Source organism: Lissotriton helveticus, chromosome 10 (genome assembly GCF_964261635.1).
Source record: "Lissotriton helveticus chromosome 10, aLisHel1.1, whole genome shotgun sequence".
NCBI lineage: Eukaryota > Metazoa > Chordata > Amphibia > Caudata > Salamandridae > Lissotriton > Lissotriton helveticus.
This window is the reverse complement of record NC_136071.1, coordinates 199178015-199194877: the sequence shown is the minus strand read 5'-3', so window position 1 is coordinate 199194877 and position 16863 is coordinate 199178015. Positions and strand designations below refer to the sequence as shown.

Here is a 16863-nt window from a genome sequence, read left to right as displayed (position 1 = left end):
GAGTACTAGAAAAGGAAACTGAAGAAGCTAACTAATTTGATTATCTATCACTTCACATGGGACGTATTTAATGACAGATGAGATGACTTTAGGTGCTTTGCTTAATATTGAGTGAACAGTGATACACCCACACATGAATGACGTACTACAAGTAAACTAAAGTTATTAAGAGAGGTACGGAGTTTCCACCGTAATAACCAGATATATGCTGTGAATGCAAACGCAATACAAAGTACTGCTACTATTCATGGTAGTATTGGACACATTTACAATTTCTTTTCCTTGCCTTCCCTGCACTGGGACGGACGTGCGGGTGCGGTGGTACATGCTCTTCAAGGTAACACTTACTTCACCTGGCGACCATCTACTCTCTCTAGATACACATGTGCTATGTAAGAGTCAGAGAATACCATGCTCCAGGCATCCATTCAGTCAAAGTATACGCACACATACAGTTTCTGTTTCACCCACCCAGGCTGCTGTCCTTCCACCCATCCTTGCTTCATCATTGACCCAGCCATGCACCATACCATATTCTTTCCTTCCCAGCCACCTCTGGGTCCAAGCAAACACATATCGTTCTTCTTTGCCAGCCATCATACAAGTTCGCGTCCCACTTACTTACACCCTTCTTTCGCTTTTCGTTCATCCCATCCATCACGTTCATCTAAGAACTTATTGGGATTCTTCTCACCAAAAACTTCACAGCTAAGTCGAAGTACATTTCGAGGAGGCTACTACCTGGTTGATTTGTAATTGTAATACACCCGTGCAGAAAGCACACTATGCAGTCTTCAATCTCAATAAGTAAGGAATATATAGCTTACCTGTTTCCGCCACCACCGTTTGATCCCCCACAGGAACGGCCACCAGCTCTTCTAACGCCGCCTCCTCCCCAGAGGCCTCCGAGTCCAAGTCCAACACAGCCACCTCCGCGCTGGCCCCGTCACCAGATGTTACACCTACAAAGTACATTTAAGAATGTTAGAATACACCACTCACTACTATATAATATTTGGTCTAGGAGAAATGTTAAAAAAACAGAATACAATGTAATAATTTGTGACTGTCTACTCCATAGTAAAAATGTCCCATTTTCCAGGGAAGGCTGTTGTCTTGCTGCACTTTTATGCACAACTGATGAATGCTTGCTTTTGATTTTTAACACGCACCACTTTTTCTCCTAACAGACAGAAGCTTGACTCCTGAGTCCTAAGAACACGACCAGGATCAAGTTCAAACTAGGTGAGAGTTCGGCTCGACCACAAGAAATGTGTCCAATTAATCGTCAGCACTAACCACTTTTCCGTTTACAGTTAAATAGTTTTATGACAAAGTAGATTTTAATAAATGTGTTTACTTTTAATAAAGCTTTTACACTTAAATAGACTCTGTGGTTTTTGTTCCTCTAGACTAGAGTGGATGAGCTAAAGGTTTTGGAATTTTTGCAAGCATGAGTGCCTCTGACACTTCTTGACTGTGCTGTGACTCCGTACTACTCTCTTGTCCTGCGTACGATAATCTAGAGATCATTGGGGATCTATAATCGGTGACTTCGGGAGCTGAATGACTCTGCCACACTATCTAGTCAGTAAGGAGACAGTGCATAGAGGTATTGCTGAATATAATGGGAGTCCAATGGAATTGCCAAATGTCCAATCTTAGTTAGCTACACAGACAGACTAATAAGAATAGTCTAGTAATACCACAGGGAGTCATATTCGAGGCAGGATAAGAATTTATATCCAGTCTACAAGAAGATCAAAGACGATTTAGAAAAAATCGAATGAGGAACGCTAGGAAAAAATAGGTACTGTTTATTAAAATGTAAACTTACTGGGGCCAGCAAAGGAGCCCTCGCCTGCCCGATCCTGGCCTGCATCCTCAGCACCCTCCTCCTGTGTCCTCTTGCCCTTGGGGGGAGCTGATGTACAACATGAAAGAAAGAAAAACCAGAAAACATGGATGAGATTTTTCAACCAAATCAAACATTTCAAAAGAACAATAACAACATATTTTGGAAAAATAGCAAATAGATAGACAACTATTCCACGGGATCTATCTCATGTGGTATACTACGTTATTCGTATTGCCTGATTTGCGGAACGTTGACTTAGAAAGTTCCTATGTAACTCAATAAACAGACTACTAAAGAGGTTTGCCTAGGCCTGGCACTGCAGGCAGCAGTGCGCAACACGTGACAGACAAAGTCCATCCTGCTTGCAGATCAGTGAATACTCAAACTATCAATCCACCCGCCACCACCGCCACTATTTCTTCTGATAGCCATGTGACTGTCTAAAGGAAGGACTGGACTTCAGTCTGTTGGGGCTGATTTATAAGTCCCTTGCGGAAGTTGCGGCTGATTTTCCTCCATTGTTGCGTGCCTTTTCTGACGCAGCGGCAGAACAAAAGACTCGCCATGGTGTTGGTGCGGCGTATATATTAAAAAAAAAAACACATATGGGCATATGGGCGATGCATCACGTTGTAAAGCCCTGCGCCATCAGGGGGCGTTCCGGCGCAAGGGAGGGCGTACCTGCGCAGGAACGAATCCTAAAAGTGGCTGAGGGAAATCTACAAGATGTCAATCAGTCATTTTTAGGACAATGATGCATGACTCAAACCCTGCGCGCTTGAAGCAGACGTACGGCTTGATGCAGCATTGGGGAGATAGGGTACCCCAGAGCATTGCTGGAGCTGCGCCATCGTTGGCACGCAACTCCAGCAATGCGCTGCCTTTACGGCACAGATGCGTAAGGCTTCTGTGACGTTTTGGGCCAATGGGTGGTGGTGGCATGGCACACAATTACTGCCGCATCCCTGCTACTTTGCAGGGATGCGCCGGTAATTGAAAATATGACCCTTACTGTCTAGCATTACGCAGTTCTTTTCTTTACAGTACACTCATACATAATTTCTCAGGCCAATGAAATGCTTCTGAACACAACATACAAAACAAAGAAGCATAGTAGCAAGCAAGGCTACTGAGAAGGAGAGCAGTGCACCTGAAAATGAAATGCATAGAAGATTTTGAAATATAATTTACCTCAATGTAATCGGCAGCATTATTGCTCTTGGTAAAGAACAAAGATTTGCAAATAACAGAGCAGGATAAAACAGAGTAGTAAATGTACTACTACTACTACTCACCAAGCCCGGGGACCTCTACGCCGAGCGCGTCCAGCAAGTCCCGCTCCCGGTCCATGACATCGGTCCAGCGGTGGGTGGCCTGGTTATATGTGCGCCGGACCCCAGAGATCTTGTACATGGCCCGGCACACCTTCTCCCACCGCTGGCGGCGCTCCCGGATGCCATAGCCGGTCGCGATCTTGCCGCCTCCCAGGATCGTCTTGGGGAGGCGGCGCTGGACGTGGAAGATCAGTGCCGCCACTTCCTCCGCGCTGAAGATCTCCCTCGGGACCACTTGCTCCCCCCTTAAACGCCCGCACGGGAGCCGGGCACGGGGTGCGGGACCCTTCCCCTTCTCAGGGTGCTTCCCGGCTCCCTTTACCATGGTCTGGGCAGAAATAAACTTAAATGATAAAGAAGAAATAGAATAGTGAAGAAGAAAAGAAAAGAGTTTAAAAAAGTAGTTTAAAAGTAAATAAAAGCTGCAGAAAACACAAAAATATAGAGCTAGAAAAATAGAGGGTTAGATAATAAGTAAAATTAGATCAAAAAAACTTCAAACAAGCAAAGGATGGCAGAGATTGAGAGAGGATACAGAAAGCATGCCCAGAACCATAGCAATGAATGAGAAACAAGATGGCCGCGCCCGTTCACGACCGCGTGGGTAAGTTCGCGCGAGATTTTCCTTGCGAGTACGCGCGAAATTGTACTAGCGAGCAGCACACTTTGCGAGATTACACATAGCGGGCGGAAACGGAATTACGTCACGCCAACAAGATGGCCGCGCCCGTGTACGACCGATAGGGTAACTTGGCAAACGAATAGCTAGAAGCGCCTCGCGAACACGCGCAAGATCACGCGAACATACACGTCGCAACAAAAACAATTTTGTATTCGCACGTATTCGCGGCTTCCGAAATCGATCTCGCACGGATTCGCGCCCCAAATAACGCGCGAAATTGCAAAAAAAACGATTTTAGCTAAAATGAAAGCAATGAGCAGGTGCAAAAGTTCAAACTTAACATTAGTAACATTCAAGATAGTGCTTCCTGATGGGCCCCTCCAGAGTTTGCAACAATTCTATGACCCTGCTATGACCCAAACAGCAGGCTCATAGAATAGCACCATAAAGGTCCTGTAAAAAAAAAAAAAAAACTGCAACAAAAAGCAAATTACAGATAAGGAAGGAAGCAGGTGCCAGCCAGACTGGAACTTTCAAAATTACTGACACATTAATGAAACACAAATTAATTGATGGCAGTTGAAGAAGGGCAGGTGTGCTTGCTTTTTTCAACCACCATAATCTACAGTGATAAATAAACCTAATAGGTGCCAGTGAGGATGTACTAGAGGGTGGCATGGGTGTCCCAGAGGGTGGCAGTGGTGAAACAGAGGGTGCTGTGAACCTGTGATGATAAACCAGACGTAGAAACAACATAGTCGCGGCCGTTGCAAGCCGAAAAGTAAGTTCGCAATTGCGAACTTGTCCCAAAATCGGCGCGAACACGCGCCAACACAAACACGCGCCAACACAAAAAACGGAAAAATCCGCAAATCCGCTAGAGTTCGCGGATCTTCGCGGATTGCGAATCCGTAAATCCGCAATTTCGCGTACGCGAGATCCGCTAGATCCGCCCATGCTTACTCATCATCACACTCCATAACTCTGAGACTTTGGACGAGCTTCCTTTTACGCTTAACTACCTTTGTCAGATCATGTGCCTCACTCTCAGACGGCAGTGGTGCTGGTTCCCAATTTTGATCCGTATCATCAGAAGGAGGTGTGCTTGAAGAAGATGTAGACACCACCCTTGATCTCTTCCTTGCTAGGGGTGTGGAAGACAATGAATGATCATCAGGAGGAGTGTCTTCCTCAAATGATACCTCGCCTTGATTGTCGATTTCCTGATGTGCCCCTACTTCGGGAGGAGCAACTATTGTAAATGTAAATGTATAGGCATTTATATAGCGCACTACTTACCCGTAGGGTCCCAAGGCGCTTCGACCGCTGCGAAACCCTTCCTGGCTTCCCTGAGAGATGGTCCCTTAATGGGTATCTCCAGGGTGAGACCAGGCATCCCCGGCGGTCTGGTGGGGCCGTTAGTGAAGATGAGGCAAGCTAATGCCCAGAGTTGCCGAGTGTGATCGCTGATCAGAGTGGGCACCGAGGCGAGAGAATTATCGAGTCCTCTGACCCTGGTCCAGAAACCTGCCACGCCGGGAATCGAACCCTGGTCCCGGGCCGTCCTCTGCTCTCGGGTTTGCCGCCTTTAACCAGTGAGCCACACTGTGGGCACTTGTGACCCTCCATGCACCTCTGCTTGCGCATCTCCTTGCGCTGCCTCTCCTTCCACATGTACTTGGGCTTGTACTTGCACATGTGGTTTTTGTTGCGGCTGTGGTTGTTCAACACTCGTCAGATGAGTTACAACAACCTGTGTTGATTGAGGGACATTGCTGCTACTTTCTTGCGATGAGCCAATATCACTGGTCGATGGTGATTGAACAACTAACTAAGTGCCTCTGCAGCACTGAAGGGCTTGGACTTAAGTTGGCGTGGTGGTGGTGGTGGCACTGAGCCCAATGGAGCGGGGGTGCTGCTCCCAGCTTGGTCCCCAGCAGATCCCGCTGCTGCTGCAGGCATACTTTTTTTTTTACTCCCAAAAAAAGGGGCGGCCGGCACACCAGTCTCCTTGGTAACTTGCTTCTTCTGCTCCTTACTGGCAACTTTCTTGCTAGAGGAGCTACGGGTAACTTTTTTTTGGGACATCTTCTTCAGAACAGCAGGCAGCAGTTGCACGAGTTGCAGAGTTGTCTGTGTCCAGACGTGACGTCGCGTGACGTTATGCTGCACACACACACCGCTGCAGGACTTCTTCCTGGCACTGGTGGTTCTCTAGAGTCTTGTGCACCTAAAAGCAATGGAAGACAGAGGAACATCAGTTCAGTTATACACCCCAAAAAATGGGAAAACACAGAAAAATAAGCACAATCCCATGCCATCCATGATGTTTACATTCAAGACACCACACAGAAAGACTAGGCCCATGCAACACTCACTACCCCTGGGGATAATGGATGAAAAGTAGGCAAAATAGGTGCAGGCCTCAGACACTGCCTCTCTTCAAAATGGCCCCTTCACTACCCCTGGGGATAATGGATGAAAAGTAGGCAAAATAAGTGCAGGCCTCAGACACTGCCTCTCTTCAAAATGGCCCCTTGCACCCCAAGCACATGTTGCCTGTACCAGCCAGCACTCAAGATGGCCACCACCACCACCCACATGGCCAGTCCACATCAACAGTACACCCCAAAAAAACAGAAAAACACCCAAAAATCACCACAATCCAATGCCATCCAGGATGTTTACATTAAAGAGGGTGAGACCACACCACAGGCACACTCAGTTCAAGCACCACTGCCCCTGGGCAAAAGGCCACACCAGCAGCCCCAAAAAAACGACAAAAACACAAAAATCAGCACAATCCCAGCCCATCCATGGCCTCAATGGTGTTTAAATTCAAGAGGACACCCCACAGAAAGACTGGGCCCATGCAACACTCACCACCCCTGGGCAAAGGGCCCCACCAGCAGCCCCAAAAAACGACAAAAACAACAAAAATCAGCACAATCCCAGCCCATCCATGCCCTCAATGGTGTTTAAATTCAAGAAAACACCCCACAGAAAGACTAGGCCCATGCAACACTCACTACCCCTGGGGATAATGGATGAAAAGTAGGCTAAATAAGTGCAGGCCTCAGACACTGCCTCTCTTCAAAATGGCCCCTTGCACCCCAAGCACATGTTGCCTGTACCAGCCAGCACTCAAGATGGCCACCACCACCACCCACATGGCCAGTCCACATCAACAGTACACCCCAAAAAAACAGAAAAACACCCAAAAATCACCACAATCCAATGCCATCCAGGATGTTTACCTTAAAGAGAGTGAGACCCCACAGGCACACTCAGTCCATGCACCACTACCCCTGGGCAAAAGGCCACACCAGCAGCCCCAAAAAAACGACAAAAAACACAAAAAACAGCACAATCCCAGCCCATCCATGGCCTCAATGGTGTTTAAATTCAAGAGGACACCCCACAGAAAGACTGGGCCCATGCAACACTCACCACCCCTGGGCAAAGGGCCCCACCAGCAGCCCCAAAAAACGACAAAAACCACAAAATTCAGCACAATCCTAGCCCATCCATGCCCTCAATGGTGTTTAAATTCAAGAAGACACCCCACAGAAAGACTAGGCCCATGCAACACTCACTACCCCTGGGGATAATGGATGAAAAGTAGGCAAAATAAGTGCAGGCCTCAGACACTGCCTCTCTTCAAAATGGCCCCTTGCACCCCAAGCACATGTTGCCTGTACCAGCCAGCACTCAAGATGGCCACCACCACCACCCACATGGCCAGTCCACATCAACAGTACACCCCAAAAAAACAGAAAAACACCCAAAAATCACCACAATCCAATGCCATCCAGGATGTTTACATTAAAGAGAGTGAGACCACACCACAGCCCCAAAAAAACGACAAAAACACAAAAATCAGCACAATCCCAGCCCATCCATGGCCTCAATGGTGTTTACATTCAAGAAGACACCCCACAGAAAGACTAGGCCCATGCAACACTCACCACCCCTGGGCAAAGGGCCCCACCAGCAGCCCCAAAAAAACGACAAAAACAACAAAAATCAGCACAATCCCAGCCCATCCATGGCCTCAATGGTGTTTAAATTCAACAAAACAGTTGTATCATGCACCCATAACCAACACTGGTCCTACTGGATACTGTGGCTACCCACAATATATTTTATTTAATGTTCTGAAAAAGTTCCAAAATTGTAGTTGCAGCAACTGTAATGCCCCAAACAAACTTACTTGTGAAAGTTGATTTCTAATCCAAAAGTGATCCAAAGAAAGTCAAAAAGGCCTCAAATCCAAATATCCAGCAGCACCCACAAAAAGTAATCCTTTCAGGTCAAGGTCCAAATGAAAGTGACCAGCACATGAAGAAAGCACTGGGAGGAGCCTGCTGGACAGGAACAGGAAGTTGGAGACTGTGGGGCACTTCCTTCCTCCCCCCCCCCAAAATGGACTCCTCGCAAAAAAAAAGGCCATGCAAATGTCAACCTGAGGAGTGATTCTGATAAAAATCATCATTTTCTGAAGGTTTATCCTGTTTGCTGGTGGATTTCTTGTGCAGAATCTTTAAATCTCTATTTCGCGAGTGCGAGATTGTTCCTTTCCCCCGCAACTACGTGTTCGCAATTGCGAACTCTCACGAGGCGTGCTGTGCAAGGTGGCAAGCCGCGATTACGTATTCGCGGGCGCCAAACTCCCGCGGGATCCCGCAGCAAGATCCAAAATGGCGCAGCACTCGCAAAATATGATCGAGAAAAACAACTCGGCAAACGCTGAATGACGGAAAGTGAACGCCGTGCACCACGCCGCGCGCCGCAATATTGTATCACCAAGCAAAAAAATCCGCCGCGAGCGAATTCACGGATTTACGACAAATTCGCGAGAGTTCGCGGATTGCAAATTTGCCAAAAATCCGCGAGCGGAGCGGATTTTACGCCCATGCTTATAACCAGTGTGGCAAAGATGACAGGCATTGAGATGCAGAACGACCCAGCGCTGTGTTTGTTAGGGCACGGGTCTGTAGCAAAAGGTGCACTGGACAAATTGATTCAGGTGGCGTTGCTACTGACAAGGCGGCGTGTGTTGTTCACTTGGGACAGCAAACTCTCTCCTAAAGTATTGGGTTGGCTAAAAGATATGGTGTTCTGCAGAGACCAGCTTGAGACATATGCGGAAGAGCTGCCTGTGAAGCCGAAAGCTAAAGACATGTGGGCCCCGCTGCGCGAATACCTACAGGCCAGCTGCACGGAACAGTCAGGGGACGATGAGTAAATGATTGAGAGAAAGAGATGAGAGAGGTGGTCTGATCTGGGGAAGTGTGGATTAGAACTAATACCAGAAAAGGAGGTAGAGAGATGAGGTGCGATGGGTGACAGTCTGTACGTATGTGTGATGTTCCCCCGAATGCAACTAGAAAGTGACAGGAAAGTACGAGGAGAGTACGGTAATGTGCCCTGTTGAGTTTGTTATACGGTTACACGGTTGATGTGTGCACACTGGCTAATGTTTGCTATACATGGTCAACAGTTATTTAAGTCGAAAAGGTTGAAAACGACAGATGAGTCTCGCACATGTCTACAGACCATAGGTTGCACTGTGCCCTCTCTCCCTGTAAGATGCACTGACGACATACTGAAATGTGAAGGATGGGAGTTAAAGCGATGGGGAAGGGGGAGGATGTGCGGATATGGTGCAAGACACCAGGAGGGCACTGTACACGCTGATTTCAAACGTGGCCGGCCCTATGTGGTTGTAGGCGGCATGCTGTGTTAAGCAACGGCTCGGGAGCCAATACACCGTGCTAGAATGCAAAGATCGCATTGTGAGCTGCCGGCCACGAAGTGGATGTAGGCGCACAGCTGTGTCACCTGCTAACTATAAAAAAAGTTTTAAAAAAAAAAAGACGAAGACACCATCAAAATCATGACCACCATCCACTCCCGCTCAGTTACACCCCTGTCCCCACCACATCTTCAACAAGGCAAGCTCCATCATCGCACTCCAACTCGGAAAGATCATCAAAAGCTCCTTTGAGACTGCCACCTTCCCAGAGAGCTGGAAAAACGCCGAGATCAACGCCCTTCTCAAGAAACCCAAGGCGGACCCAAAGGACCCTAAGAACTTCCGACCCATCTCCCTGCTCCCATTCCCGGCAAAGGTAATTGAGAAGACCGCCAACAGACAACTGAGCCACTTCCTGGAGAAGAACAATGTCCTGGACTCCTCACAATCCGGCTTCCGCGGTAACCATAGCACCGAAACCACCCTCATCGCCGCAACTGACGACATCAGTACCATACTGGACAAGGGCGAAACCGCGGCCCTCATCCTCCTGGACCTCTTGGCCGCTTTCCACACTGTCTGCCACCACTCCCTGCGCACACGCCTCTACAACGCAGGATTTCAAGGCAAAACCCTGGACTGGATCACTTCCTTCCTCACCGGCAGAACCCAGAGAGTCCGCCTCCCCGTTCCGATCCAAAGCCACCACGATCACCTGCGGCCTACCCCAAGGATCATCCCTCAGCCCGACCCTTTTCAACATCTACATGGCACCACTCGCCAACATCGTACGAGCACACCACCTCAACGTCTTCTCATAAGCTGACGACACACAGCTGATCCCCTCCCTCACCAAAGACCCGGCCACCGCCAAATCCAACCTCCACGAGGGAATGAAGGACGTTGCAGATTGGATGAAGACCAGCCGGCTGAAACTGAACTCAGACAAAACGAAGGTCCTCATCCTCGGCTCCAACCCCTCCGCATGGGACGACTCCTGGTGGCCGACCACGCTGTGCGCTGCCCAAACACCCACACACCACGCACACAATCTTGGGTTCATCCTGGACTCAACGCAGGAACCACCACTACACTCCAAAGAGACTTCAAAGCATTCAAAATGCCTCAGCACACCTCATCCTCGGACTCCCTCGCCACAGCCACATCACCACCCATCTAAGAGATCTGCACTGGCTCCCGGTCAAAAAGAGGATCACTTACAAACTCCTCACCAACACTCACAAAGCACTCCACAACGACGGACCAGCATACCTCAATGAACGACTGCTGTCCTTCTACACCCCGAACCGCCAGCTTCGCTCCACCGACCTCGCCCTCGCCACCGTCCCATGCATCCGCCGAATGACCACCGGCGGCAGATCATTCTCCTACCTCACCGCAAAGACATGGAACACCCTTCCCACCCACCTGCGGCGAACCCAGGACCTGCTGACCTTCAGGAGACTCCTAAAGACCTGGCTGTTCGACCAGTAGCTGCCTCCCCCCTCCCCTAGCGCCTTGAGACCCACACAGGTGAATAGTGCGCTCTACAAATGATTGATTGATTGCTCCCTAATGCATCACTTATCACCGATATCTTTGAGTAATCTGTATTTCACACGCTTGAATTGTCATAACAGAGCTCAAATTATAAATGTTGTATTCAAATGTAAGGCAATCTCGGTGTCCCCTGGGGAATCTCGGTTGACTAATGCATTACTTAATCAACTACTTTTGAAAAGTTCAAACTGAAAAGATGCCAATTGAAAGATTTTAGAAAAAATTATTTACAAATTATTTGATTGAAAACAGTAAAAGGTTAAGACACAAAAATGAAGTAAATAGAATGCAGCAATCCTGAGTTAGTAAAAAGCAAAACTCATTCCATCTGAAACAAAAACAGATGTTGTTATTTTTGGTGGGGTAGTCCAGGCACTACACACCCTCTCTGGTCGACCAGAAATGAAGTTGGTGGCTCACCCTGTTCAAACGTTGGGGGACAGGAATCTAAGCGGTCTTTGAGGTTGAGGGAAAGGTTGTTGGTTTGCCCCGATAAAACGTTTAACCTACCAATTTCAAAACCTCAGGAACTCAAAAATCTTCAGCCCAGCAAAACTAGAAGCTGTGGCCAAACAGAGCTCCACAGGACACAGGAAACTCCAAATGTCTCTGTCAAACTGCTGCAATGTAGAAAGTCTCATTTCTGTATTCCTTACTCTCAAGAGATGAAGTCCAGACTTTTACGAAGACGTTAAATGAATGGGAGTGCACGTCACATAGCAGCATGTTACGCACCCACAAAACAATGTTCTGCTCTTTGCTGAAGAATGCGTAAAAGCATGAAACATGTCCATGGCTATACCAATATTACATGGAGACTACATATGATTGAGAATACAGATACTGGTGTAAAATGTAATACACCTTGTTTCTGAGTTTACAAAGTAGCAGCTCACACTACCTGAGCCTGCAGAGCATTCCTACCTCTCCAGACACAAGAGAAAACTTTTGCATGTGCAGGCTGAAGAAAAAATCCAGTTGTAACTGATTTACATGATCATGCCATTGGGGTCAGCAAGAGGGCATGATTCCAGTCCCAAAGATTAAAGACTAAGTTGAAGACAATTCTATCAACCATTTTACCCGCAGCAACAGACAAACTGTCTTTTCTTATTCAGTACTAGGTAGCTCCAGTGGTCACATGGGTTTTTTCAAAATGTTGAACCTTTTGGTGATAACATCTAAGTGATTCACACAAAAGATGTTTCTATACTTCATATTAGCAACGGTGTGACAGTGCTACTACTTCAGAAATATGATTTGAAACACCATCTACCAAGGAGTCTCTTTCACTCAAGTGATCCAATATGTCAAAAGCCTAATTTACTTCTGTAACACCCCCTTTCACCTCTCCTCCCAAACGTCTGTCAAGTCTAGCCCAGTACTGCCTACCAAACTTGAAATTAAATATTCACCCCCTCAGGCCCTATCTGCTTGTCTAAGGATGCCCCCTCTATACAGAGACCAAGGGCCCCATTATGAGTTGGCCAGTAAAACAGAGTAGTAATAATGGACCAGATATTACAGTACTGGATAATATTACCCCATATTTGCAGCTCATTAGAAAATTGAGGTATGGAATAAGGAATACCAGCTTGACCTGTTATTAGAAGCTGTTTACTGGATTTTCCTCCTCTAAACAGGTGATTAAATTTGGGGCCAGAAAGGCAAATGGTAATACCAGGTGCAGCACTAATAGGTGCATTATTAGTGCCACACCTGGTAATACGACATCTGGTAATACTCGTAGTCATGCAGAGTGGTAACACCACTCAAAATAATGAAGAAATATCATACGCATTACTTGTAATGCGGGACCAAGTATGGTGCCTTTTATTTTAAGTGGAAATGTGCTCTGCATGTGTGGAGCAAGTTTGCTCTCATTTCTGTAGCCCATTCTTTTAGCAGGCCCTTGAAGACAGTCATTTATTTGTCCACTGAAGCCCCATGGAACATTAGATATCAAAATAAGCGTAAACTACGTGGGCTTCAGACAGAGAAAAAACATTAACCTTATGCTAACTCTATTGATAAAAGCAAGACAGGAAATATGATATGGGCAAAGAAAGTAGATAATTAAAATGTAATGTTTCCATTGAGGTTCCCAGGATTTTTACCTACATGCTGCAAATAAATTTGATGTTTGCATTTTTTTTTTAACAAAGTTTAGGAATCTAGAGTTTCAAATTCGTCTACATAATGTGATAATATGATATAATATAATATAAATTATCATATATAATGTAGTAGTAGTAGTTTATTGCGTGATTATTAAAAATCATTACAAAATTGCATACAAGTTTCACAATAAAGGCGTGGTATCACATTAAAAAGCATCATTGGTACATGATAAAAAATTTAAATACAAGGTGATTTAACTAAGGTCAAAAAATGTCTTTTTGTATTCCACTAACATAAAAAAAAGTTATTATCACAAACCGCAACTTACTCATAGTTGGGGATTTGCTGCAAGCGCTGACAGATAAAAAAACTTCCAATTTAAACCAACCAACCGGTTAAAATGGCTTCAAAGTGCCTAGTGCTTTATAACCTTAAATGTCCGAACAGCTTATAATCATGTTTTTTTGTGTGTTTTTTTTTCAACCAGTGTTCATATTCGCTTGGCCTGCTTGTCGGAGTATTTTCCTGATTTGGGCAAGATATTTTACACCTCGACTAGAAAGAATGATTGATGAGCTCTCCATCCATCTGATCACAGCTTGTCTGCATGTGCGAATATTTAGCTCGTTAAAAATCGATTTTAAAGAGTATTTCCTTAGTTCCTTTACAGCTGGGCAAACACAACAGATGTATTAATGTTTCGTCCGAATAACCACTTTGTCGACAATTCTCAAATTGATAGTTACATTTCGAAGATGGCATTAAGTCCTTCGAGTCATGGATTCCCAGAATATATAATATAATGATAGTAGTAATATACTTTATTTCGGTCAAAGACCATAAAAGCAGTATGCAATCAACCACATCATCACAAAAAACCTCAATAAAACCTATAAAATTACAGAATAAATTGTAACATAAACCCAGAAAAAAGAAAACTAAATAAAATACAATAACACAAGCATCAGCAAGTGTTTTCTGCACAAAGCAGTACCACCATCTTCCCCGGGCAATTGAGAGCATGCACAAAACAACCGAGGTTCCACAGATGAACCAGTTGAGTCGGGGAACAAATACAACAGGAGATATATAGTGCAGAGAGAAAATAAATATGCAACATAGGAGGGGATATATATCATACAAATAATAAAGATCATAATGACATTATGAATCATAATCACATTATAAAATTGTGAGGTCGATGTGGAATTAAAGTGAGCAGTGCATAACAATAAGGAACAATCTCCCATTCAGTAGTCCAAACCCCCAACGCGGGGGAGCCAGTTGCAAATTAATTGGGTGCCCCAAAACACAGAACATACCCAATGCAAACAAAAATCTGCTCATACAAAAGACCGTTGTCCTACTCAAATCCAACCTAAGGATTCTGAAAGCAGGTATAAAATTCCAGAACCCCAGATTCCGACAATAGGGTTTCAGCCATATTGCTCTGGCATGTGAGTACAACAGACAACTAGACATAACGTTTTCAATGGACTCCACCCAATAAGGGCAAAAGGAGCAAACATTTTTATCCGGGCACACCTTATTCCACTTACAAGTACAAATGTTCAGTGCCAGTGTGCCAATCCTAAACTTAATAAAAAGTGTTTTGGCCCAATGTGGAGTAATCCCCTCAAGGTATATTTCTAACTTGAAGGTGGATTTTTGGGGGAAAAACCTTCCAGTAAGGCTATCACTATTGGCATTCCTGACATACTCAACTTTTATATGCTGCCAGAAAGCTTTCTTTACTGTGACTTTGGATGTGCAGCTGACTGAGAGTGGTTCAGTCCACATAGCTTCCAGTCTCAAGGCACAAAGCCATTTCTTAATGTGTGACCGCCATGTACTAGCCAGGGTCCTGTCCATCCAAATTCACTCCTCTAAACCTTGCCTGTAAGACTTTAATTCAAGAGTAGACCAGATCCTAACCCAGAATTCCAAGGGCCTCCGAACTGCCAGATCACCAATCCGTTTTAGAGCCAGATCAAAATAAACGGGGACAATGGGATTGCTGAGGGGTAGGCTTAATAATGATCTTATGAAATAATGTTCTCTTGTTTTAACAGGATTTAATAAAGCCATGCCCCACACCTCTGCCCCTTGTAGTGCAGCCAATTGTACAACAGTCTTATACACTTCTAACGCCAATGAAAATGCCCTCAAAGAGGTAGCCATGTAGATTTTCCCAAAGGCTGCTGATTTATGCAGGATAGTAACCTTACTCTTTTCGATATTTTCAGACAGTGATAAGGATCTGCATATTCTTACTGTTAGATAATCAAAGTGATTGACTTCCTCCAATAGTGTGGCCCAAGTCTTAATTCCTTGCAGAAAGATCGATCCATCTTAAGGTCATAGCTTTTGCTTTCTGAGCATTAATTTCTAGGCCCCTTGAATTATAAAAGTTGTGGAATTAATCAAATACATTTTAGATTCCAACAGGGGTCCTTGAGATGAGCAGGGTATCGTCAGCAAACATCAAACCAGGGGCTGGAACACCGCCAAGTTTGGGGACATCATGAATGCAATCAATAAGGTATTGAAATTTGTCATGTATGTATAGTTAGAATAATGTTGATGCAAGGACACACCCCTGCGGGAAGCTGCAAGTAACGCTAATCTGCTCTTTAAGAGCCCAGTCTGTGCCCCACCTATTTGGGCATAGTTATTCTCATGGAGCCTCAGCATAACCCCTACCAAAGAGGGTGGGGCCCCACTCAATGTCAAACATTCCCAAAAGACAAGCTCTGGGGACCAAATTAAAGGCGGCTCTCATGTCGATGAAGGCTACACAAAGATAGTCCTTTTAGCCTATGATTATTTTTAAATCAAGATTTTTTATCTCTTTTTAACAAATGTTGTCTTAATACATGTTATTCTAAATTTTAATTATAGTTGATATTGATGTATATGTGTTTGTAGAATATTTTTTATGCTGACGTTGTGTTGGCGAAAATGAAGTTATTTCTGACTGACTGATGATCTTCAATATCATGATGCATTTCCAAAAAATCATCATGAACCTAAAAACTTGGTCTTTTGTTCCTACCTTATCTCTAAACCTGGAAAGCAGAAAATAATATAATACAATATAACATAATATAAAATTATATAATATAATTTAATTATATTTAATACAAATATTATTTGACCAAACATATAAATGTTTTCAAATTATTTTCTGAATGAGTTTGTATCTTTGATTGAACCTGCTCCCCTGAAGTATCTCTAGGGTTGTGTCTTGTGGTGTTATACTTCATATGTTATGGTGATAAACATCACACTGACAATAATCAGCAGGGCATCTTAGTGCTCTATTTATCTTAATATTAACATATGCAGAACAAACACAGCAGTACACAGGTGAGAGAGTTCAAGTTTACCACTGATGGCCAGGTAACCAGAAACAAAGCACTTTAACAACTTTTACAAAGCACTTGTGCCCCAAAGTGTAAATGTATTCCATTTTGGGGTATGTTATTTTAAATAATATCAGATTCACATTTTACCTGGTATTGATATAAGATGGGCAGATCCACATGAAGATTTTTCACACTACCATCATGCCATTCAAACTGCATCATGGCTCTCTGCAAATGGGAAC

The 16863-nt window shown here is 44.9% G+C and overlaps 1 protein-coding gene across 3 annotated transcripts in view; it reads right to left on the bottom strand.

Moving 5' to 3' along the window:
• VWA3A (von Willebrand factor A domain containing 3A) overlaps positions 1–16863 on the bottom strand; it is a 528715-nt gene that overhangs the window by 371466 nt on the left and 140386 nt on the right. For 2 of the 3 annotated variants that reach the window (XM_078665117.1, XM_078665116.1), the window contains exon 15: positions 16769–16849. The exons of the other annotated variant lie outside the window; for it this stretch is intronic. In XM_078665117.1, coding sequence (XP_078521243.1) covers positions 16769–16849 — 81 coding nt within the window. The remainder of the gene's footprint in view (positions 1–16768; positions 16850–16863) is intronic. 3 annotated transcript variants of the gene reach the window in all.